This window comes from Balaenoptera ricei, chromosome 20, assembly GCF_028023285.1.
Source record: "Balaenoptera ricei isolate mBalRic1 chromosome 20, mBalRic1.hap2, whole genome shotgun sequence".
Classification (NCBI taxonomy): Eukaryota; Metazoa; Chordata; class Mammalia; order Artiodactyla; family Balaenopteridae; genus Balaenoptera; species Balaenoptera ricei.
Genome location: NC_082658.1, coordinates 25,874,154 through 25,895,863, shown reverse-complemented (window position 1 = coordinate 25,895,863; position 21,710 = coordinate 25,874,154). Strand labels below are relative to the sequence as shown.

Here is a 21,710-nt window from a genome sequence, read left to right as displayed (position 1 = left end):
GAGCATCTTGACGTTGGAGGCCTGATTGGGCGGCCGGGAGGTTTTGCTCGCCGGCCTGGCCTCTGCCCAATGCCGCCCGCCCGTCGGCGCGAGAAGGGGGAGTGGATTTGGGTGGTCACCTTCCCTTTCCTTCCGCTCCTTCTTCGCTTGAGGCCTAGCACTTAAGATTTCAGCTCTATATTTGTGCCTCGGCGGCCGTGCCGAGCCAGAGCCTGGTGTGAAGGCCTGAATGAGGAAGAGTTTGTGGAACTGTGGGGGGTTTGTTTTTTGTTTTGTTTTGTGAATGTGTGCGACTGGGCATGTGGACTCAAGGACGTGTTTACTTGGGGGCAAATGTGAATCTGTGTGTTTTATGAGCCAATGTGTGAGTGTACCCTGGTATGTATAAATGTCTGTGAGTATGAATGTGGGGTTACTTGTGTGAGTGAATGTGAATACTATGTGTCCTGCGCAGGGTTTGGGATGTGTGAATGCCTGTATGTTTATTTGTGAACATAAGAATATGCGTGTTTGTGACTGTGTGTGACAATGTATATATTTATTTATGTGCAGTGTCAGCCTGTAAATAGGTGTGGTTGGGTGCATCTGTGTGTCAATATGTGTAAAAAAATGTAAAGGGAATGTGTGTGTGTGGTATCCGAGGTTCACTAGTTGGCAGCCCCCAGAGCAAGGGGCACAAGAAAAAAGAGCAAGCCCCAGCACAGAAAGAAATGGGCCAGCAGCAGAAGTTGGAGCAAAGGAGCGCTGGGATGCATGACTATCCCTCCCCCCTCCCAGCCTTAGGGAGACACAGAAAATAGGGGATCTGTTTATTTTTAATTGCTTTTATTTCTTCATCCTTCAGATACACATAGAATGCAAAGAGGATCACAGGGGCTGGTGGGAGCAAGGAGCAGCGGGCAGGCCAGGTGCACAGAGGGGACACTTGAGCTAGTTGGTGGGTCCTTGGGGCTCCCTAAGGCCGCTTCAGCGCCACTACTGGGAAGGGGGTGTTGCTCAGGAAGCTGGGGAACCACACATGTTATTCCAGACCCACAGACCACACAGACAGCGTCAAAGATGGGGCTTACAAAACAGCAAGATTTTACCAAAGACCTTAACAATTAGCGACATAGAAAAGGGGAGGCAAATTCCAGAAAGCTACAGAACAGGTAGATGATGTCCTTCCCATACTGTACAAAACAAACCTGATGGACTTTCCTATAGGTAGTATTTTTTTTCAGTGTTAAGAAACCAAAATTTCACCTTCTCTCCTTAAAAAAAATTAACTGCTTTCCATTTAAATAGGTTTTTTTCCCCTCCCTATTTGACTTGAGTTTCCTGGTTCAGTTCCCAGAGCTGGGTTTCTCTCTCTTTCCCTTTTTCGTCTCTCTTCCTCTGCCCTTCCTCTGTCCCTCACTCTTCCTCGTCCTCCTCCGCCTCGGCCTTGTCCTGCCTGGTGGCCCCGGGGCCTGCTGTCTTGTTCTCTTTTTTCCACTTCATGCGGCGGTTCTGGAACCAGATCTTGATCTGTCTTTCGGTGAGGCAGAGCGCGTGCGCGATCTCGATGCGCCGCCGCCGCGTCAGGTAGCGATTGTAGTGAAACTCCTTCTCCAGCTCCAGGGTCTGATAGCGGGTATAGGTCTGGCGACCTCGCTTTCGGTCGGTCCCTGCGCAGGTTATTTGCAGGAGAAAAATCAGTGAGTGAGGAACGAGCCATGAGAGTGCTCACCTCCCTCTTGGACCCTGTATGCGGTTTGGCATCGGTGGTTGGAAGAGCCTATTTCCCATTACATCAAATTGTCACTATCCATACCCCAGCCTATGCCTGCCATCTTTCCTCAATGTGCAGACCTTTCTACAGACCTCCCAAGGCAAACACTCCCATCTTCCACCCAGGAAGTCTTCTAGCCTAGGGCTTCTGAACACAAGGTCTAACCTGCTGGCTCTTGAAGGCCCTGTGCCTAAAGGGGTGTATGTGGGATGAAAGGCAGTTAATCCTCCGGGACCAGGAACCCCAAGTCTCCCCTTTTGCATGCTGACTCTGATGGTCTTTGGGGGTACAGGACAACAGAAACCATGCAAGTGACCCTGGAGTGGGACTCTAGGCCTGGCCTGAGGGCTTTTCCCAAAAAGAAAAGGAGACAAACAGCCTCATAGGTCCAGTCTCCCCCCTCCCCCAGCCTGTTGTGGAATGAGGAGGAGGTGAGAATTTGCAGATTTCCTTGGAGCGTGGAGTCAGTTGGAGAGCAGCTGCCTTCTGATGACTATTTTCCAGTGAGTGGCTGAGGTTCAGACAGGGCCAGGCTGTCCTGCCTGCCCACCTGTCCAGACAACCCAGCCCTCCAAAGCAATCTTTGGGCCTCCAGGAAGGCACAGAGGGAGAGGAGAGACAGCAGCCTGGGTTGGGGTAGAACATTCAGTATCTGGCTGGTGGGGGCTGAAGGGCAGGGAAGAGCTTCCCAGGTTAGGCCCCAAACCCTGAGGAGGCTTGGGGGAGGTGCTGGTGCCAGCCCTCCTAGGAAGGAGACAGTGGGAGGAGGGGCTAGGGGCCCTAATTTCAAGTCAGATAAAAGCCAAGCTGAAATGTTTATGAGCAGAAAAATTGGGGCTTTAATAAATCAGCTGGAAAGACAGTTGAATTATGAAGCAGGTAATGGGGACCGTGACCACTAATACTGAAAGTGTAAGAGCTGGGCTCCTCCTGGCCCTCAACCCTGGCTGGATTGGGAGCATCTGACCACAAGTCTTGGGTCTTCTGGACCTTGAGATTGGTCTCTGAGTCCAGGACAACATTATGAAGGATGTCTGGGACAGGCTTGTCAGGAGACCCCACGGAGCCTCTGGTCTCTTGGGGTTCCTGCAGCAGCTTCCTCGGTGGCCTGCACTCTCTAACTCTTGATTTGGCTCCTTGGAGTCCTAGTGTCTCCCCCAAGAGGACATCCACCGTTCTGGAACGACACTTGCAAACTAGTTGGCCAGTTCTCCAGGGGAGCTAGGAAGGGCACCTGAGGAAGCCAGCTGTACTCCCCTGAGGCCTCTGCTCCTTTCTCTAGTTCGCCTGCCTCCCCCTTCCCAAGTTTACTGGGGGTCAGGAGCCTGCTCTCTCTTGGCCTTAGCCCCCCTCTCTCCACCTGCCTCTCTGGCTCTGTGTCCCTGGCTGAATCCTCATCACCTCTCACACCCCCTCCTCCCACCAGGCCTCTAGAGCCCACCTCTAATTGTCCAGAAGGGAATAATGGGGGAGCGGGGTTGGCTGGGAAGAAAGGGGGAGGGGAGAACTGCTCAGCGCTGCAGCCCCCTCCCCTAGACCTTATCCAAGCTGGGGCTGGGGGACACACCCAGAGCTGAGATCCCCGGCTGGGGAAGGGAGAAGGGAGGGGGGGAGACCCTAATGGCTATTCTCTGAAAACCCCAGCCTTCCTCCGCAAGACAAACGGCCTCCTCTCCAGCCCGTGCCGGCGCGGCTGATAAATATTTAAAGCTAAAAGGACGGGAGGAAGGGTGGGGGGGGGGCGGGTGGGCTGGGGGCTCAGAGCGCCGCGGCGTCGGCGGAGAGGGATCCGCTAGGGAACAGAGCGAGCCTGAGAGCACCAAGCAAAAACGGGAATGGGGGCGGCGCGCCGGGTCGCGGCTCGGGGTGGGGGGCCGCGTCCCCAGGGCCGACCTCCTACCAGGAGCACTCTGGACACGGAGAGGGGCACTTGGCCGGGAAGGGGGCGCCTTCCGGGGAATGTGCCCGGGCCACTGCGGCTCGGGACCGCTCGGGACTGCTCGGTGCGCGGCGTTACCTGAGCTTCGCATCCAAGGGTAGATCCGGAAGTTACTCTCGGCCGCCAAGTCCGAGTCCCTCTGCTCCTTGGCGCCCGCCGCCTTGGCAGAGTCGCCGGGACACACCCCGGAGAGGTTCTGCTCAAAGGGTGCGCAGTGCATGTTGAAGGAACTCGGCTCGAGCCCGTAGCCGGCCGCGTAGACGCCGGCTGCACTCTGGCCCGCCATGCCCCCCCCGCCGGGATACAAGCCCTGCATCGAGGCGGCGAAGGAAGCGCCCGAACCCGCTCCATAGCCCGGGCGCTGGGGGTTAGAAGCAAACGCACAAGAAGTTTGTTCGGGGAAGGCTCCGGTAGCGAAAACCGAACTTGCGGCTGGATATTTAGAAAATAAAGCATTCGCATAATACAATGAACTCATAATTTGGCCGGATGATTTGTAGGCAGGGACGTTTTAGTGTCGGTTTTACGAGATTCCTTGATATATTACAGAATTAGAGTCCAGATTTACACCAAAAAGGACCCCCTTTTTCCTCTCTGGACCACGTGACCCCGCCCACGTGACGTCCCCTCTGCCAATAGCCGGGCAGCCTCCTCACGGCTCCCGGTAATGTGGAAAAAATTGTGTGGCGTTGGATTTATAAAATATGATCAATAATGAATGAGAAAACCAGGCCCTGTGGATTGGGGCTGGGGGCTCAAGGGCCGCTGTCGACCCCCGTGGGCTGGAGGCAGCTTGCAGGCGAGATTTGGGGAAGAAGGGATTGAGTGGAACGGAAAATAACCTCCGAGAGCGATCCTTGTTGTCACCCCCTCCTCCCCAGCCCGTTACCCAGCCAGAAACAAACGCAGGGATTGCATACAACCGGGTGAGTGGGTGGGTGGGGGCAGGCCAGGTCTTTATTAATCCGGACCGCTTCAGCCTGGCTGGGCCTTTGGGGGAACTTGGTCCGGAATTGGTCCGTTTCTCCCGAGGTGAGGAGCGAGGTGAGCCTGGCCTCAAGGCTCGCTCACTCTCTCTCTGCCCCAGACGGGCAGGGATGGAGTGAGGTTTCCTGGGTGCTCCCAGAGGCGCGGAATCCAGCCCATGGGCGTTGGATGCTGCGGTTTCTGGTGGCTAAAAAATAAAAAATAAAACAAAAGGTTTTAAAATTAAAAAAGGAAGGGGGTGGAGAGGGTGGGAAGAGAAAGGAAGGGAGGAGGGTGGCCCGGTATGCTGCTCTCCTGGTTCCCGGAGGCGGATGCCTCAGTCGAGCGTGGCTGCTGGAGAAGCAGAGGGAGCGAAGGAAGGAAGGCGGCGAGCCACCACCTCGGAGCTGGGCGAAGGTGGCCAAGTCCCAGAAAGGGAGAGGCAGGGAAGAGCATCTCCCTTCTCCTCCTGCTCCCCCCCCACGAGAGTACGAAAAAAATTAAATTTTTTTTTTAATTTTTCAGCTTGTTCAGCAGCTCCGCACTCCACCTCTACCCCTGCACACACACACAGGAGAGGGCACACAAAAACAAAGGGGGAGGTTGGGGAGATAAAGCCACCAGCCCAGGCGCATCTCTCCCGCATGGCCTGGGCGCGGGGGTCTCCGGGGCCGGCAGCCTCGGAAGACGAAGGGAAGGGGAGGGGGTTTCTCTCGGCTCCCCTCCCTCGTTCGTCTCTCCTCCAATCACGCGCAGCCGCCTCCCTCACCCCCTGCGCCCCTGGGCCAAGGGACTCGCACCACCTGCCTCCAGCCCCCGCCCCCTCCGCTGCGCGGCCAGGCGGACACAGGAGCCCGGTGACCGGCTCCCCCCCTCCGCAGCTCTGCAAGGCGCCGGGAGCAAATGAGGAGTACGGGCCGGGCAAGTCTCGGGTTCTCGCTTGTAAACTTTATTGTAACTCTTCCGCCCTTTTCAGGCGCAGACAACAGAACAAAGTATAGAGGAACAACAAAATATATAATTAGCCCTCCCGCCCCCCAATAAAGCAATTCACGGATACAGGATACATTCTCTTCACAGTAAACCTAAGAACACTTTAAACAATTGCCCACAGCGCGCATGCTAACTAAAGTAACCTCTTTTGAGAAACACTTAAGACAAAATTGTCAAACCAAAGCGGTGGAAAAGGGGGGGAGGAAAAGAGAGAAGCCAGAGAAAAAGCCAGCGAGCTAGGGAGGGCAGCGGGGAGGGGGGTGGGAGGGGAAATGAGGACGAGGCGAGAGAGAGAGAGAGAGAGAGAGAGAGAGAGGGAGACAGAAAGAATTACGGCGTGAATAGGCAGTTTCATGTTGTTGGGAGAACTTAGCAGAAATCGGTACCTCGGTCATTACAAAGAAGCACGTTCAAAGGAAAAAAGACCATTGCACAAGGAGGCTTTTTACACGGGGCAGGGGCGTGGGGGTGGGGCTCAGCCAGGCCGCAGCCGCTCACCCTAGCAGGGAGAGGAAGTCCTTGCTTAAAATCCTTTTCTTTCCCCCCCACCCCCGGCCCCCAAGAGGTGGGAAGGAGATCCACGGTAGCTCACACACAGAAGCTATTACGAGAAACTACCACTAGCGGGGACTGGCGCGGCGGGGACGCTGCGGTGGGAGGCCAGGCTCCGGGCCCCGCTCACGGGGCCAGAGCTCTCTCGGGCGGGGGCGGGCGACGGCAGCGCGGTCGGGTGACCCGCGGAGGCAGGGCGGCCGCGGCTCTGGCAGTCCCAGCTGGAGCCTACTTCTTGTCGCCCTTCTGCGCGTCGCCCTCGTCCGCCGCCTCCGGGGCCCGCTCCAGCTTCTGTTTCTCCAGCTCCTCCTGCTCGCATTTGCTGCTAGGGAACTTGTCTTTGTTGTTCTCTTTTTTCCACTTCATCCTTCGGTTCTGGAACCAGATTTTGACCTGTCTCTCTGTCAGTCCCAGCGCATGCGATACCTCGATCCGCCGCTTGCGAGTCAGATAGGGATTAAATAGGAACTCCTTCTCCAGCTCCAGGGTCTGGTAGCGGCTGTAGGTCTGTCGGCCTCGCCTGCGTCCGGCGGCTGCTGGGAATGGGGGAAAGGCGAGACAGAGGGGAGGGGAGGGTGGGGGAGGGGGCAGAGACAGAGAAGGTTGGAAGATTCGTGAACCAGCCTAGGAGACCAGTATAATAAGGGCAGGGGACCTTCTACCCCGTGCAGGGGCGGGAGCGCTGGGAGGCCGCGGTCAGCCGAGGGGGGGCGGGTGAGGGGGATCAGACACCACTGAATCTAAGGGAGCCAGAAAGGGGAGCCCCCTCCCCTGGTCACCAGCACCAGAGAGTTGGGCGGGGGTGGTTGAATCTATTAAAAGTGCCATAAACTTTAGAAGGAAGGATGTGAAGGAGGGGGAAAAGTAAGAATAAAAAAGCCGGGATGGGGACGAATGGACCCACCTTGAAAAGCCCCCAGAGCCTCTGCCCCAGAAGAAAAGTTTCTTCAGGGTAATTAAACTATAAAGCAATTGAGAAGTGCAAAAGTTGAGCGCCCCATTCCCACCACCCTTTCTCCACTACCCCCCATAAAACAGTAAAAGGGGAAAAAAGGAGGGGAAGAAGAAAAAAAGTCAGGCAGGGTGAGGGGTTTATGGATTCAGGAAATGTCGCTTAGCGACCTCCTTCAAGGGAAACAAAAAAAGAAAGAAGTAAAGGGAAGGAAGGAAGGAAGGGAGGGAGGGAGGAAGCAAGGAAGGAAAGAAGGGGGAGCCTATCTGAACGGAGCAAGCAAGTCTTCCAGGGGCTGGCGGAACCGCGCCTGGCCTGCCCGGCCCCCCGTGCCGGCCTGGGCCCCGGGTCTCCCTTCCCCCCGCCGGCCCCGACGCGAGCTCACCTTGCGGGCGCATCCAGGGGAAGAGCTGTGTGGGCGACGGGCTCTGCTCGGACCCCTCGGCCTCCTCCCCCAGGCCGCTGGCGGCGGCGAGCTTGCAGTCTGCGTACTGCACCAGGTCTGGATCCTGCGCACCGAACAGGCTCTGCCGCTGCAGCGGGTCGTAGCCGTAGAAGTTGCCCGGGTCCCCGTGGCACGCCACGGCGCACGGGTTCTGCTGATAGGGAGCCGTGGACAGCGACGACGGCCCGTGGTAGAACTCCTGGATTTGCGACGGGTGCTGGAAGCTGCCGCCGCTGCTGGGACCGTACACCACGGTGGGTCGGCCGCCCAGGTCCTGGGCGAAGCCGCAGTCATAATAATTGGGGCGCAGGGACTCCCCGGTTTTGTATTTGGAGAACAGTGAGTTGACGAAATAAGAGCTCATTTTATTGAATTTTGAGGCGGCGGCGGCGGCGGCGGCTGTAGTTGGGGGCTGTTGGGGAGGGGGTGGGGAGGGGGAAAGGGAGGGAGAGAGAGAGAAAAAAACGCGGATTCGCCGGCTCCTGGTCACCCTCGCCAGGAAAGGAGAGGAAAAGGAGGAGGGGGGAAAAAGAAAAGAAAGAAAAGGAGAAGAAGATCTCGAAGCCACCACACTTTTTGTGATTTCCAGGAATAGAAAAGGACAGCGAAGCCTCCAAAAGTCTAAGCTTGCATGGCAGCCGCGGCTCGCTCGCCCTCCCCCACCCCCCACCCCCCCCAAAAAATATACCGCCACTTAAAGAGGTCCTCGCTTTACATTTCGAAGAAGGGATGCCAGTTCATAAACAGTTTTCGGTGATTTACTTCCCTGCAAATGAGTTGTTTCATATTTTGCACTGTCTTTTCATGATCATTTGCATCCATTAGAGACCCCGCATCCTATTGGCTTCTCCGTACTCCTCCCGGACAGAACGCAGAGCTAGGGTGAGAGCGAGAGAGAGCGAGCAAGAGAGAGAGCTAGAGCGAGAGAGCGCCAGGGAGTGAGGAGGGAAAAAAAAAAAAAGAAGGGGAAGGAAAAAAAAAAAAAAACACCCAGGGAGAGAGAGGGGGAGAGGGGGAGAGAGCGGGGAGGAGAGGGGGGAGAGAGAATGAATACGGATTAAATCTGTTTAACTACCTACATTAATGAGATATCTCTCGCCTCACAACAAATCAAATACCTTCGCAGACCACCCCCAAAGACTGATGTGGGGCGCACGGAAAAAACCACGCACACACATACACAACGCGCCAGGCGTAGGCACGCTGTTAATTTCGCGATTTTAACGAGGCAGTTGGAGTCTTTTTAAATGTCAGGGTCGCTTCGGAAAAATGTAAAAGAACACGGTTTAATTGCACCGAGTTTTAAAAGGTCCTATAAATGTAATTGGTATTTTAATACAAGTTATCAAATCATACAGCTTCCTCTCCTAAACATATTTTCAAACAAACGAGGTAGTCATATTTAAAGCTTTAATGATCAATTTCCTTATTATTGATAAAGGTTTAACTATCGTGTGGAGGGAATTGGCTGGGTAACCGGCCCCCAAAAACGGCTGTAAACTCTTTAACAAACTATAAAACGCAATAAAGCCGAGTCTGTTGTTGTTTATGCCGCAGCGCATAAAAGCTGTTAGCATTTTACGAGTTCTTTCCTCTACAGCTATAAAACTGCAGCTTCGATCGCCCCCGCTGCCCGACTGCAGCACGGTGGGGGTGACAAAGCCGAAGTGAGAATGATTATGAGTTTTTTCGGCGCAGACGGTGACTTTTCAGAGATTTTCCGCCTCCTTCAGCTGTTGAAGCACCTGCCCCCACTCCCTCTCCGGAGCCCCCAACCACACTCTCTGCCCCACCCAGGCCACTCACCAACTTTCCAACAAACAAACAAGGCTTTTCTTTGGAGAAGGGATCCAGGAGAGCTTGAGGAGGCACCAGGAGGAAGAGCTGAAACTTTCTGGTTAATGGGCAGTAGTGAAGTCCTGACTAAAGCTCACCCTGCAACTGTGATTCTGCAGTTTTACACAACCTGGGGTGGCCTGGGAGGGGGTTGCTGGAATGGGGAGGGAGTCTCTAGAAGGTACTGGAGCCCAGTCAGCAAGCCTTTGGTAGACCAACTCTGTGTGATGGGAGAGGGGCCTGATGCCACCAGCAGGATAACATTCAGTTGGGCCGCCCCAGTCCTGCACCCAGGCCTCGGGACCCAGTAACCAAGCCCAACTGGCTCCCAACCTTCCCAGGCCAGTCCTCCACACCTTCCGCATCACCCTCGGTTGAGAGGGCAGTTCCAGGCTCATCAGCACATCAGAGGGAGGGAAGAGCAGTGGAGGCTGCTGCCCTGGTGCCTGGCCTTGGTGCCCACTGTCTTGTGCCCTCCTCTGCCCTGGACACTGACTGCAGAGTGTATGAATGGGAGGGGCACCATTTAGCCTTCACCGTCCTTTGAGCCACTGTCACTACCTAAACTGACTTTGGGGTAGAAGGGATTTGGATGCAGCAAGGTCACTGAGTCCCCCATTTTCTCTCCTCTCCCCTTGGGAGCCTCTAGTTAAACCCTGCTCTCCCTCCAGACCTGAGGACCTAGGTCCTGAAACAGACTGCAGGACCCAGCTGACTGGATGCCACACTCTCTTGCCAGTTGCCTTTCCCGGCCTACTGGGCCTAGTGACAATGGTGGCCAGGCTTTAGAAGGCCCCAATCTGAGGGTCCAAACCAATGGCTTCCTGAAGTGGCTCACTGAGCAAGGAAAGGAAAGGCAAAGAAAGGAGAGGAAAGAAAAGGAAAAGAAAGGAAAGAAGGAAGGAAGGGAGAGAGAGACAAAGAAATCTTCTAGCAACAAAGGTGGAGCCTTTACAAATACATTGGATCCACAGCTGATCCATTGCTTATTCACGAGAGAGTGGCTTCCTTTTGGAGGGGTGCTTTTTGGGGATCCCACTCACCCCAACCTTTGTAAAAAGGAAATTATCACCTTTTCCAAAGGGAAGGTACCGGTGGGGCCACTTGGTCCTTCAAAAGTGAATCTGGAGAATGGGAGAGGGGCTGAAAGGGAGAGAGAGAAAGGAGAAAAGGAGGGGAGAGGACCAGGGTCTTGAATTTTCAGCGCCAGGCTGAGGGGGCGGTGAGGCAGCGGAAGGCAAAGTTAAGTTGTTGCCAAAGCGAACATTTTTATCAAGTGCCGGGGATTTTATGGTCATGATTTGAGGACTCACCGGTGAGGTAGAAATTCAATGGCTTGTTCTAAATCATCCCTACACCGTGCCAGAAATTCCTGATGGAAGGAAAATGTTTCTATTATAAGAAAAAACAAGAAAGAGCGAGGAGATAATTTATAAACACCCAACGGAGCGCAGATTTATTAGAGAAACTCAAGTTGAGAAACTCCGCTAGCCTCTTCGCACCCGGTCCTGGGGGAGGAGAGGCGAGGCTGCAGCGGGGTTAATCTTAAGGGGGGGGCATCTATTTCTCGCACGCGTTTGTCCGGATGGAGGGCAAGGATCGGCCGGACCGGGTCGAAATGGGAGATGTGGAATCTAAGGGGCTATGGGCAGGCTGACAGCGCTCAGGTCTCAGAGCGAGAAATGCCTGAAGTCCAGGCCTCCAGCTGCTAAGATGCGAAGGGACCGGTGTTCCCCAGGTCTGTCTGGGGCCGGGGCCTCGGGGCACGGAGCCCGAGCTCTCACCTGGAAGCCACGGGACGCGGGGAGAACCAATCCCCTACTTCCTGCACTGCGCCTGTTCCCACATCCATCCGGAAAACGCACTCTTTTTTGGCGGCCCAAATTGGAGCGCCCAGATCAACCGAGGAAATATCCAAGCCTTTCGCACCTCGCCGTTCTGGGAGACCCTGCCCTGAGCCCGGGTCGCCCGGCGCCGCCCCGCCCAGCCCCGGCCACATACAAAGGCTCTAGAGCCTCGGTCCGTGCGGAGCCGCCCCGCCGGCTTTGGGCACCTCCGAATCCCCGCCAAAGCCACGGATCCGTTTCCCCCAAAGTGCTCCCACCCCTACCCCGGACTGGCTCACCCGGTTCCCTCTCCCGCCGATCCCGCAGCAGGTTGGGGCGGCTTCCTCTGTATCCGACCTTCTGCTGGCTCGCCCCTCTCACCTGACCTGCTCACCCGTATCCGCAGACGTTCCTCTCGCCCCCTTCCCCTGATAATCTCATTTTTCCGAACCAATCCTCCTCTTTTATTTGGATCCACTAATCCTATTATTACTATTATTCCCCGTTTTCTTGCATTTGTTGTCCCACCGAACGTAGAAACTGGGTGAGAAGCCCTGAGCCCTGCTCCTGGGGGAAATTCAGAAAATTGACCATTTGAGGAGAGGGGGTCAACACCACTATATCTGAAATCTACAAAATGGGGGAAATGGCCACAATGAACCGTGTATTTTTATTCTGGGCAAATTATTCATGACTTTTGGTAGCGCTCAATTCGTAGATTCAGGGCCGACCGAAGTGCGAGGTGCAGCCGCGGGCGCCGGCAGCCGCAGCACGGGGGGATTTTCACGTGGAGCAAGGGTGCCATCTAGCGGCCATGCTGAGAAAAGGCGCCGCCGCCACCGGCTCCTCCAGCTTCTCAGCGAGCCAGCCAGTGCGGCGACAATGCGGAGAAACTTTCAGTATTAGCAGAAAAGGACGAGGGAAACGAGAGCGGGCGAGAGAAAAGGCGTCGGAAATCAGGCAGTGGTTCATAAAATTGTGCAGATAAGCTAAAAAAAATTTTTTTAAACAAAACAAAACAAACAAACAAAAACAAACAAACAAGGAGAGGGGATAAGGAGCGAACAAGAAACCAGAGGCTTTTCTCTCTCGTCCCCACCCCCCACCTCAAGCCCCTAATTTCGGGCAGATACCGCCGAGCAGTGCGCCGTTTATGGCCCGTAAAAGGGGGAGCCGAGCACATTTCAAACCCAACACTATTGTTTCAAATTCTGAGGGGAAACAATTGGGCTTTTTGTGGGGGAAGAGGAGGCCTGAGAGGGTGGGACGAGACTGTAAAAGGATCAAGAGGCTGCCAGCGCCCAGACGTCTGGCCCCGCCGGACCTGCGTGCGTGTGTGTGTGTGTGTGTGTGTGTGTGTGCGCGCGCGCGTGCAGGGGGCTTCTCTTTATGACGCCCGATTCTGGAAGGGGGTGCGGTTTCGAAGAACAAAGACGAGTCCCAGTTGCATTCCGTGAAGCATTTGTGACAACAAAAGTGTTCTTCCCTCCCCTCTCCCTCCTCGCCCCTCTTTGCCCCCTGGGGCCCCCGGAAACCCCGCGCCCCGCACTTCGGGAGGGTGAGGATGGGGGCGGCCCAGTCAGGCCCACCCATTCGCCCGCCAGGCCCGGAGCCCAGGCCCAGCTGTGGCTCTCTCAGCTCCGGAAAGTTTCCCCTCACTGTTTGCTTTGCTGCTGTTTAGTTTCTTAACCTTCAGAAATTTATACGCTATAAACTTTTATAGCGGTCATATTCTTTTATTGCTGCGCACACGGCATTGAATTCCTCTCCCGGCTTCCCTCTGTCTCGCACTCTCCCGGTCCCCCTCTCTGAATCTCTCTTTTATGACAGCAGATTTCCCCATCTCCGGCTTCCGAGCCTCCGCATCTTCGCCTTTGTTTGTTTTTAAAGAAGCCACCCCGGGCTGGGGACCCAGACGCCGCCGGAGGCTTCCCGGGGCGCCCTCGCCCCCTACTCCGCAGCACTCCGTTCAGCTCCTGCCTCACTTTCTTGCGTTTCCTCTGGGCGGAATCCGGCCTTTTCGGCTCACTCTCAGCACGGGCTGGCTCCTGGGAGCCCAGGATGGGGAGGGAGCCCATTCTACACAAGCTTTAAAGGCAGATTCACTTTATATATCGACTGGAACCCTCGGAGGAGGAGGCGGGTTGGGGCCCAGCAGTATCAGGAGCTTCGCGTTCTCCTGCCTCCTGCTGTCTCTCCGATTAGCTCATCCTTCCGTTCGCCGGAGAGGGGTAGGCAGGGCCTTTTCGCTTCCAGGCTGCTTTCTCGAGGGTCAGGCTTTGTCCCCAACTCTACCCCAACCTCAGGGTCTCCGCGGACTGCAGCGCTGCTGGGTGGGCCCGGTGGGAGGCTCTGGCAGGAGGCCGGCTCCCAAGCGCCAGCACGGCAGAAGCAGAATCCCAGCGGCTGGATGAGAACGGCCGGGCTGCCGAGACCAGCGCTCCCCATTTGAGGCTTTGGTGGGACGCCACAGTCTGAGGGGGACAGAAAGGTGCCTTGAAACCGAATTTAATTCTGGGGTCCGACTGGGAAGGGTTTTGTTTGTTTGTTTGTTTTTCTCCTGAACCATTTCTGTTTCACACTCAACCATCTCTCCCAGCCTGTCCGAGCTGCCTCCACCCCTACCAAACTCCACCCGCCTTACACCGAGGCTGCTACCCTGTGGCTCAAATTGGAGCCTCATACTCCAGGTGGGGATTGAAAACCCTAAGGCGCTCACTCTTTCTGAGTGGAAAAAAGGACAGCCTGGCCTTCCGGAGGCCTCTATCTGCATCCCATCCCTCTGCTGCAGGGAATAGCAGAACGAAGTTACTGCCTTCTTCACTTGCATGATATTTTAAAGTAGCCAAAGCAAGGTGGATTTCTCAGCCAGCTGAGAGAGGACCTGCTTCCAGGGATGGCAAGGCAGGTCTTGCCTTCCTCTGGCTCTGGAGGTGGTGGCGAAGTCTCTAGTGCAACTTAAGGGGACGATTCTCATTGCCCCCTGCAGACCCAGACCCCTCTCCAAACCACTAATCTTTCCTTTTCTCCCCCTCCAGTCTCCCAGCTCTCCTGTTGGAAGGCTCTTGCTCAGTTTAAGCAGTGGTCTTGGGAACCTTGGTCTGGACCAGCTCTCAGCTCCACTAGGAAGCCCACCCTGCAACCTCTTGGGCACAGGACTCTCTCTTTATTCCAAGCCACCCTCTTGGAGCTAGCATCTCTACCTCTGGTCAGGTGAGGCGAGCCAACACAGAATGACACACAGGAGAGATTTATTTTCTAGAGTGATATATATTTTTTGTTCTTTTTCTTTGTTTTCTTCCTTCCAAAACGAACAATCAGCTCTAAGCCCCTCGCCCTCCCCACTCCCACCCACAACCCTCCCATATGAGCAACAACTGAAAACAGGCGAGACAATCACCCCCAAAGAAATCACAAAACACAGCACAATTTCACGACTGCCACCGACAAAGCAAAAGAAGTTCTACTGGAATGTCCCCTTGCAGGGTTGGGAGAAGCAGGAGCGAGAGTCCATGAATTGAAGGGGATTGGAGAGGTGGGGTAGCAGGGGGAGGAAAGAAAGCTGAGAGTAAGCTCCGGCCTAATGCTTAGGTGCGATTTCGCCTCTTTCCTTAGCAAGCGGGACTGCTCCCCAGAAGCGTGCGCGCGCAGATCGCCATCCAGGCCCGAGTCTCGGGAGGCAAAGCCAGGCACTGGGGCTGGTCTCTGCGCTTCTGCGCTGGGGCGGCAGCTGACAAGCCCGGGGCTCCTCCGTAGGGGTCAGACTGGGCAGGACGGGAGGAAGAAGTCAAGCTCCGTGCGCCTGGGGAGACTTTGCTCCTCCCTATCCTCCACAACTTGCTCTGGAGAGGAGCCCGGGAATCGATTCACAATAAATTCTCCATCGGGTTCTCCTGACTTGGCTTTTCCGCCTGTGGAGGGGTAGAGCTAGCAGAAGATGGAGGGTGGAGGGGGATTTCTACAGGGGCGACTTGACTCGCTGGTGCAAGGTGGATTGGCCGAACAGAGTTGATTTCAGAGCTGGGGAGGATGCGGAAGAACGCAGGGCTGGTGTTGAGCAAGAGAAGCTACAGTCTCTGTCAAGCGGGGCACAGATGAACATGAGGACGACATTGTCAAGGCTTACGACCCACGATCTGACCTCCTTTTGTTGGAAGGAGAGGAAAACAACATGCAGAATTAAACATTTCCTGCAGCAAAATGTGTGTATGTGGACTACCTTCATAAAACCTAAGAGACTCTCATAAGACCACCGCTGCCTTTCCTTGCCCTTTCTAACCCACCAGCTTGGGAGCTGAATTTACCCCACTCGCCCTTGAGTCCATGCCCGGGTATAGTTAAGGATTCCGTGGGGATGGTGTTGTGATGCTGGGCCTTTTGAGCTGCAGCGCCTCATTCAGGAGTGTGTCAATAGACTTCTTCTTGGTGTGTATTGCATCAGGGGCAGACCCTGGACTTGCCTGATGGTCTGTGGGCTATTCCACCAGGTTTGGGGTGTGATGGTCTGCATTTAGGGTGCCACTTCATTTGAGTGTTGACTGTGAGTGCTTCCCATTGTTACTGTGGGCTCCAGGCTTTTTGCAGGTGGACGTCTGTTGGGCTGTGTGCAGTCGGAGTGTCCCTGGGTGACTTTGGGATAGGTGCAGGGAGGAAACAAGCAGGCTGGAAGTGAGGGGCTGGGGTTTCCCAGGAAAATTAAGAGGGTTGCTAGGGGCTCTACTAGGGGCACTCTTTCCTTGGGGCCCATCACCTTCTTAGGAACCAACTATATCTACCTTCTAAATCAATAAAACTCCCTCCTGAGGCCCAGGGAGAAGAGAAGGACAGGTGAGGGCAAAGGAAAGGAGAGAGGCTCTAGATGCAGAAAAGGACTTTGAAGAAAAAGACCCCCTTCCCCATTCACTTGAACACATCCCAGACAGCACAGGCTCCACAGCCATCCCTTATAAATAAGCATGAGATGGGGAAGGGGTGGGGAGGGCTGGGGGGAATCTTTACTCTTTGCCCTGTTCCTTATTCATTTTCTTCATTTTCATCCGCCGGTTCTGAAACCAGATTTTGACTTGTCTCTCACTCAGATTGAGGAGTCTGGCCACTTCGTGCCTACGGTCCCTGGTGAGGTACATATTGAACAGAAACTCCTTCTCTAGCTCCAGCGTCTGGTATTTGGTGTAGGGACAGCGCTTTTTCCGGGAAGAGCGAGCGTGCAGCCAGTTGGCGGAGAGGTTGGCTGAAAGAGAAGCAGCAATAGAATCAAAGAAAGGAAAGGGGGTGAAGGGCCCCTGTGTTCTCCTTCCAAGAGGGTGCACCCCTGGTCTCCACTCCCCATCTTACATTGGAGAAAGGGGCACCTGGGCCTTCAGGTTCCCAGAAGGGCTTCCAGAGATGGGCCAAGAGTTGCTATAGGTACCTCCAGGTGCGTTATTTGGACAGGATGGAGCCAAACGTGTGCCAGGCTTCTCACCACTTCCAAAGCTTTGCTTGCCCCAGGTCCTCACTCAGTCTCTTTCTCCACTTGGGTCGTAACTGGTTAGGACTTAGGTCAGAGCCCAGCCTGGCTAAAGCCCTCTCCCCCACCAGCTCTACCAGACTAACTAGTGGTGGCTGACTGAAGGGTCCTGGCTCTAGGTCTGAGAGGTGAGAGAAGGACTGGGCTGGGGGAGAGGAGAGTGGCTTCTGCTCAGCCACAGCCAAGAGACCTCCTGGCCCTCCAGTCCAGTTTGAGTGCACCCTCCTGCCTTGATCACAAGCTTGCATCTCTTGGCCACATGGCAGCAGCCATGTGTGTCTGTGCAGATATCTCACTGCCCCCCCCACACACCACAAATAGGGATTCACATTTAGAGATGCAAACATCCAGCACACTCCAATTCACATGCAACCCAATTGCAACCATTTATCAACTCCAGCCTGTGGACAAGGGAGTGCTGGAGGCTCACAGATAACTTATGGTTGCAATAGTCTCCTTTTCCACTCCTGCTCAGCTCGCAGTTTGGTTAAAGTAAGTTCAGGGAAATTGGGATGCAAGATTGGTCCAGTCCTAAGGGGGGGAGCCATGGATCATGTGGGGGTAACAGAAGTCCTTCAGAGCATAGCTAACTCCAACTGGCTCCATGTGGTGAGAGGGAAAAGAGAAAGGGAAGGGGTGACTGAGTAGAAGAGGGGAAAAAAGAGGAAACAAACATATATACAGGCTTCTCTTCTTCTTACCCCTGAACTCAGAAAAGTTGCCAAATAAAGCAGAGCCAATTAAAAATAACAGCCACCCTCTACTAGATTCCTTCACCCCAAATGAAAAGCACTGAATATTAAAAAAAAAAAAATCTGGTTCATCCTGCGCTAAGTACCGTGTCTTACCAATTTGCAGCGCTATTTCCTTAATGTGATTGCCTGGGATGGCACCCACAGCCGCATTAAATATGAAAGAGGAAAAAAACTGTTAATAATTGATCCTAGCCAAACTGCTGCCTTGCACTAATGGACTTTCCAGGTAGAGTTTGTGGGCTTGGGGTGGGGATGGGGTCTGTTTGGGTGTGAGCAGGGAGGGTTTGGGAAGAGCCGTGTGTTACCCAAATGCCAACTCCTGTGATTCAACCTGGCAGGTTGGAGGTGGTGGGACCTCACAGAGACCTCAGGGGAGTTGGGCAGTTCTCTACCCTCCAGCAGGCAAGGGCACCCCCAAAGGGCCTGTGGGCCACTCTGCTGATGGGAAATCCGGCAGGGCAAGCAGAGACTAAAAGATCTGACCCTCACTCTCCAAAAAGAGTAAGGGGTGAGGACTTGTGCCCACCATCCTGAAGGTTATTGTTTGGGGGCTAAGAGCCCCGACCAATTTGCCCTTCTCAACCTTAAAAAACGAAAAATCCGCGACTCCCCTCCTGCCGCCCTTAGCGAGCAGCACATCCTGAAGATTAGCCAGACTTCGGTTCCTGGCGCGGGTGCGTTTGGAGGGGTGGGAGATGGTGAGAAACTACGTTCCGAGGATAAAGTTAGCCTCTCCGGCAAGCCTCTCTTCCCCCTACCCTTCTACTCCCCAGGGTCCTTTCGGGATCTCTCCTTCACGCAGCCGGTCGGCCGCGAAGTTCGGAAGCGATTCCCCAACTCCCTGCGAGGCGGACAGCTCTGGCTGGGGCTAGGGAGCCCCGCGGAGAGCAGCGGGAGGCGCAGAAAAGGAAGCTGCAAACCAGGCGAGGATGCCACGGAGGGGAGGGGGCGACCGGAGGGAAGGCTCCCGGGGAGGGGCCGGCGCATCCGGGGAGGGGGCTCAGTCTCCGGGTCCTGGGCTTCCCGCGCCCCTCCCGGCGCCGGCTGCGGACCCTGAGCGGCTACTGAGCGAGATCTGCTAAAAACAATCCTCCGTCAAGCTGTTGCATCGCAAATAAAATCCTAATGAGCCCCCTCCCTCTACCCCTTGGCCGGCTTTTACGGTGTGCGCGTGGCGCGGGGAGCTCTGCCAGCCGCGCGGTGCCCGGCAGCCCGGTGCGCTCCCGCCCTGGCCCGCGCGGGCTCTCGGCCTCGCTGGCTGCCTCCCCGGCCCCGCCAGCTCCTCTCCCAGCCGGCGGTGGTCGGCTTCTTCCCGGGCTTTCAGCCCGGGCCTCGGGGGCGTGGGGGAAGGGAGGCCGAGAGAGCGGCGAGCTGGTCCTTGCGCCCCGGGTCCCCCGTGGACTTGGAGGAGTGGGGGCGGCGCTCCTCCAGCGGCCTCAGTCTCCCTTTCTGGGGCACTCAGCTGCCTCCCTCCATCTTCCCTCCGCCCCCGCTCGCTCTCCGGCCGTCGCCGCGGTTTCCCTTCACATTGTCCGCAGTTTATTGCCTCTCCCCTCCCCTCCCCTCCCCCTCGCCTGGCCTTCGGCCTGGGTATTTCCTCACTTTTTATAACTTACTTTGATCCGGCCTCTCTTTGTCCTCGCTTCCTTCGCAAATTTTATTGTCCCCGTAGCCGGGTCTTTCATTAGACAGGACGGCCTCCCTGCCCGCCGAAGTTTCCAAACTGTACTCGGGCGTGCCCTGCTTGAGCAGCTCCCCAGGCGCGCCCAGCAGCGGCTCCGCCTTCACCGCCGCCTGGCCCTGCGCAGGAGCAGCTTCGCCGCGCGGCGCCGGCTCCAGCCAGGTGCGGAGGTACCTGCTCTCGGCCGGCGGGACGCCCTGGGGCTGGATGTAGGGGTGGTAGACGGACGGCAGGCTTCCGGACGCGTGCGGGCTCAGCGGCGCCCAGGAGGCGCCGAACACCGGCGCTTTGGGCTGGAAGCTGCACGAGGGGAACTCCAGGTGCTCCGCGTGGCCCGGCTGCCGGGGGCTCGCGTACTGGCCGGAAGGAAACTTGGCTGGAGGCGCGTCCTCACTCTCGTGACTTATGATCGAGTCGACATAATAGCTGCTAAGCGTCCCAGAAATGGACATTCTCAGACATTATCCGGGCGCTCGCAGGGGGAAGGGAAGCGCTCGCGCGCGGCGCCCAAGCAGGGAGAGGTGGCACCCGGACCGGTGTGAGGGCTTTCGGACGCGACCCCCCCCAGCCCCCCACCCTCCCACCCCCACCCCTGGTCAACTTCTCAGCCAACAAAGTACAGTGGAGCAGCCTGGCTCAGCGCTCCTTGCAAAATGATTGGTCAAAGTTTTTCCGACTGCCTGATAAAGCGTCAGCTCCGACATAAATCAGTCGGGCGAGGGGGCTGCGCTCTCGCTGTCATCCGTCCGCACAGCATTCCATATCGAGGATGGATTGTTTTATGCTGATGCAATGTGCTATCACGTCAGGGCTCTGGCGGCCACGTAACCTCAGCCCGAGCTGCCGGCCGGCCCCCCCCCCTTTTGCAGGAAGGGGGGCCGTTCTCGACATGGGGTGGCGGGGGCGGAGGAGAGGCGGAGGGAAAGCAGCGGGCTGCCGCGGGAGGGACGCTGGCTGTGGAGCCCTCTCCCCAGACGGGTCCGGGAGGGAGAGAGGGAGCGCAGGACAGAGGGAGGGAGCGCAGGACAGAGGGAGGGAGCGAGCCCCAGCCTGGGGAGCAGCCGGAGAGGCCCAGGGCATAATTAAAGAAAGAGGAGGTGGTACCGTCCCCCCCACAAACACACCTCCACTCCACCCCGCCGGCTCTCCTTTCCTCTTCTCTGTCCCCTGACACCAGATATTTATTAAACAACAGCGCAGCAGCAAGCCACTGGAGATGAAGTAAAAGAGATGGGGGAGAAGTTGGGATTTTATAGGATGTTGTCTGCTTTGGAGGGGACTCTGTAACTAGTTTGGGAGGTTTGTAGGCCTGGGAGTTTCTCCTGACCCTTCAGTGGCTGAGGGAGGAGAGAAGGGAATAAAAGGGCCTGCGTGTCCAAAGATCCTGTCCTAACATTTAGCTGTCCTGAAATTAGAACCCGCATGAGGTTAAAGGGATTCATCAGCCCCTGGAAAGTTGAGCCTCTGACGAGTTTAATACAGACAGTCAAAGCTCCTTTAAATTTTTTGGGCCCCTCTCTGGCCCTGGTCAGAGGAAAGGGGGGCGCATAGCCATTTCTCTTTTCCTCCACTGAATAACAGACCCTTAAAATTGCCCAGATTGGGGAGCTGAACAGGAGAAAGGGTTAAGGGAACTTCCCTAAAGTGTCAGCAGAGCAGAGGTGTGGGAAGGGGTCCAGAGTTATCTCCCCTTCCACCCAGTGGGGAAGGAGGTGAGTCGGAGTTTTCGCCTCTCCTGCTCGGAAGTATTTCCAAACACGCTGTATTGGACACCAGCATAGACAGGGAGCCTGTAGGGTCAGTCTCCCGCCCTCCCGCCACTTTCCCTCCTGCAGACTCTCTCGCAGGAGCTTCCAAATAGCCGGCTTTATTAGTATCTCCTCTGCGGCCCTGCGCTGGGGCTCCCTCGGGGCCACTGACGGGCTTCCTGGCCCATCTCCAGCCATCTTTCCTCCGGCTTCTGCCCTGGGCGCCGTGGCTTCTCGTGGTGTGGGCTCTCAGGGAGGTGCGGTCCCTGGACAGACCCTATCCTCTCCGGTTGGGTTTTGGGCAGGATGGGGCCGATTTTCTCAGCATTCTCCGACCCTGGGTCCTTATAAGATAGGCTGCCCCAGTCCTGTCGTTTTAACAAAAGCGGAAGCATTCTAATTTGAGGTTTTATCTTTTTGGCCCTGTACCCGTCTGCCGTGCAGAAAGCTGCAGATCACCTCCGCACACGCACACACTCCCGCCCGCTTTTCTTTCCAAATGAAGCCATCTCGTGTCATTACGTGTGAAATACGAGGGCAAAGCGCCATATTTCTTCACATTATGGCGATTTCAAAATGATTTTTTAAAGATCAATGCCGGCGCCCAGCCGGCCCCCTCCTTTTCCACTCCAGCTCTCCGAGGGCGACAGCCCAGCAGATCCGGAACCAAACATCGTGAAGATCTGCTTTTTCCATAGGACCCAAGTGGGAAATCCGATGCAAATTCTTCTAAGTAGCGGTTGGACGCTTGGGAA

General features: G+C 55.9%; 3 protein-coding genes across 6 annotated transcripts; all 3 read right to left on the bottom strand.

Annotated features, from left to right (window-relative positions):
- Window positions 1-808: 808 nt before the first annotated feature.
- Window positions 809-4,548, bottom strand: HOXB7 (homeobox B7). The gene is made up of 2 exons (XM_059908480.1): window positions 3,771-4,548; window positions 809-1,649 (listed from the first exon to the last, which is right to left on the bottom strand). Exons 1-2 carry the CDS (start codon window positions 4,168-4,170, stop codon window positions 1,396-1,398), a joined length of 654 nt encoding a protein of 217 aa, XP_059764463.1. The 5' UTR covers window positions 4,171-4,548; the 3' UTR covers window positions 809-1,395.
- An 83-nt stretch (window positions 4,549-4,631) lies between these two features.
- On the bottom strand, window positions 4,632-19,755 carry HOXB9 (homeobox B9). 2 transcript variants are annotated; one of them, XM_059908476.1, is made up of 2 exons: window positions 19,143-19,755; window positions 4,632-4,866 (listed from the first exon to the last, which is right to left on the bottom strand). In XM_059908476.1, the coding sequence occupies exons 1-2, from the start codon at window positions 19,657-19,659 to the stop codon at window positions 4,760-4,762; spliced, it is 624 nt and encodes a 207-aa protein (XP_059764459.1). In that variant the 5' UTR covers window positions 19,660-19,755; the 3' UTR covers window positions 4,632-4,759. The 2 variants fall into 2 exon arrangements, with proteins under 2 accessions (XP_059764459.1, XP_059764458.1); XM_059908475.1 differs by lacking the exon at window positions 4,632-4,866 and adding an exon at window positions 14,621-16,492 and having other exon boundaries at window positions 19,143-19,752.
- Window positions 5,587-8,450, bottom strand: HOXB8 (homeobox B8). 3 transcript variants are annotated; one of them, XM_059908478.1, is made up of 3 exons: window positions 8,289-8,450; window positions 7,541-8,012; window positions 5,587-6,739 (listed from the first exon to the last, which is right to left on the bottom strand). In XM_059908478.1, the coding sequence occupies exons 2-3, from the start codon at window positions 7,962-7,964 to the stop codon at window positions 6,432-6,434; spliced, it is 732 nt and encodes a 243-aa protein (XP_059764461.1). In that variant the 5' UTR covers window positions 7,965-8,012; window positions 8,289-8,450; the 3' UTR covers window positions 5,587-6,431. The 3 variants fall into 3 exon arrangements, with proteins under 3 accessions (XP_059764461.1, XP_059764460.1, XP_059764462.1); XM_059908477.1 differs by lacking the exon at window positions 8,289-8,450 and having other exon boundaries at window positions 7,541-8,266; XM_059908479.1 differs by lacking the exon at window positions 8,289-8,450 and having other exon boundaries at window positions 5,587-6,736; window positions 7,541-8,266.
- Window positions 19,756-21,710: the final 1,955 nt, after the last annotated feature.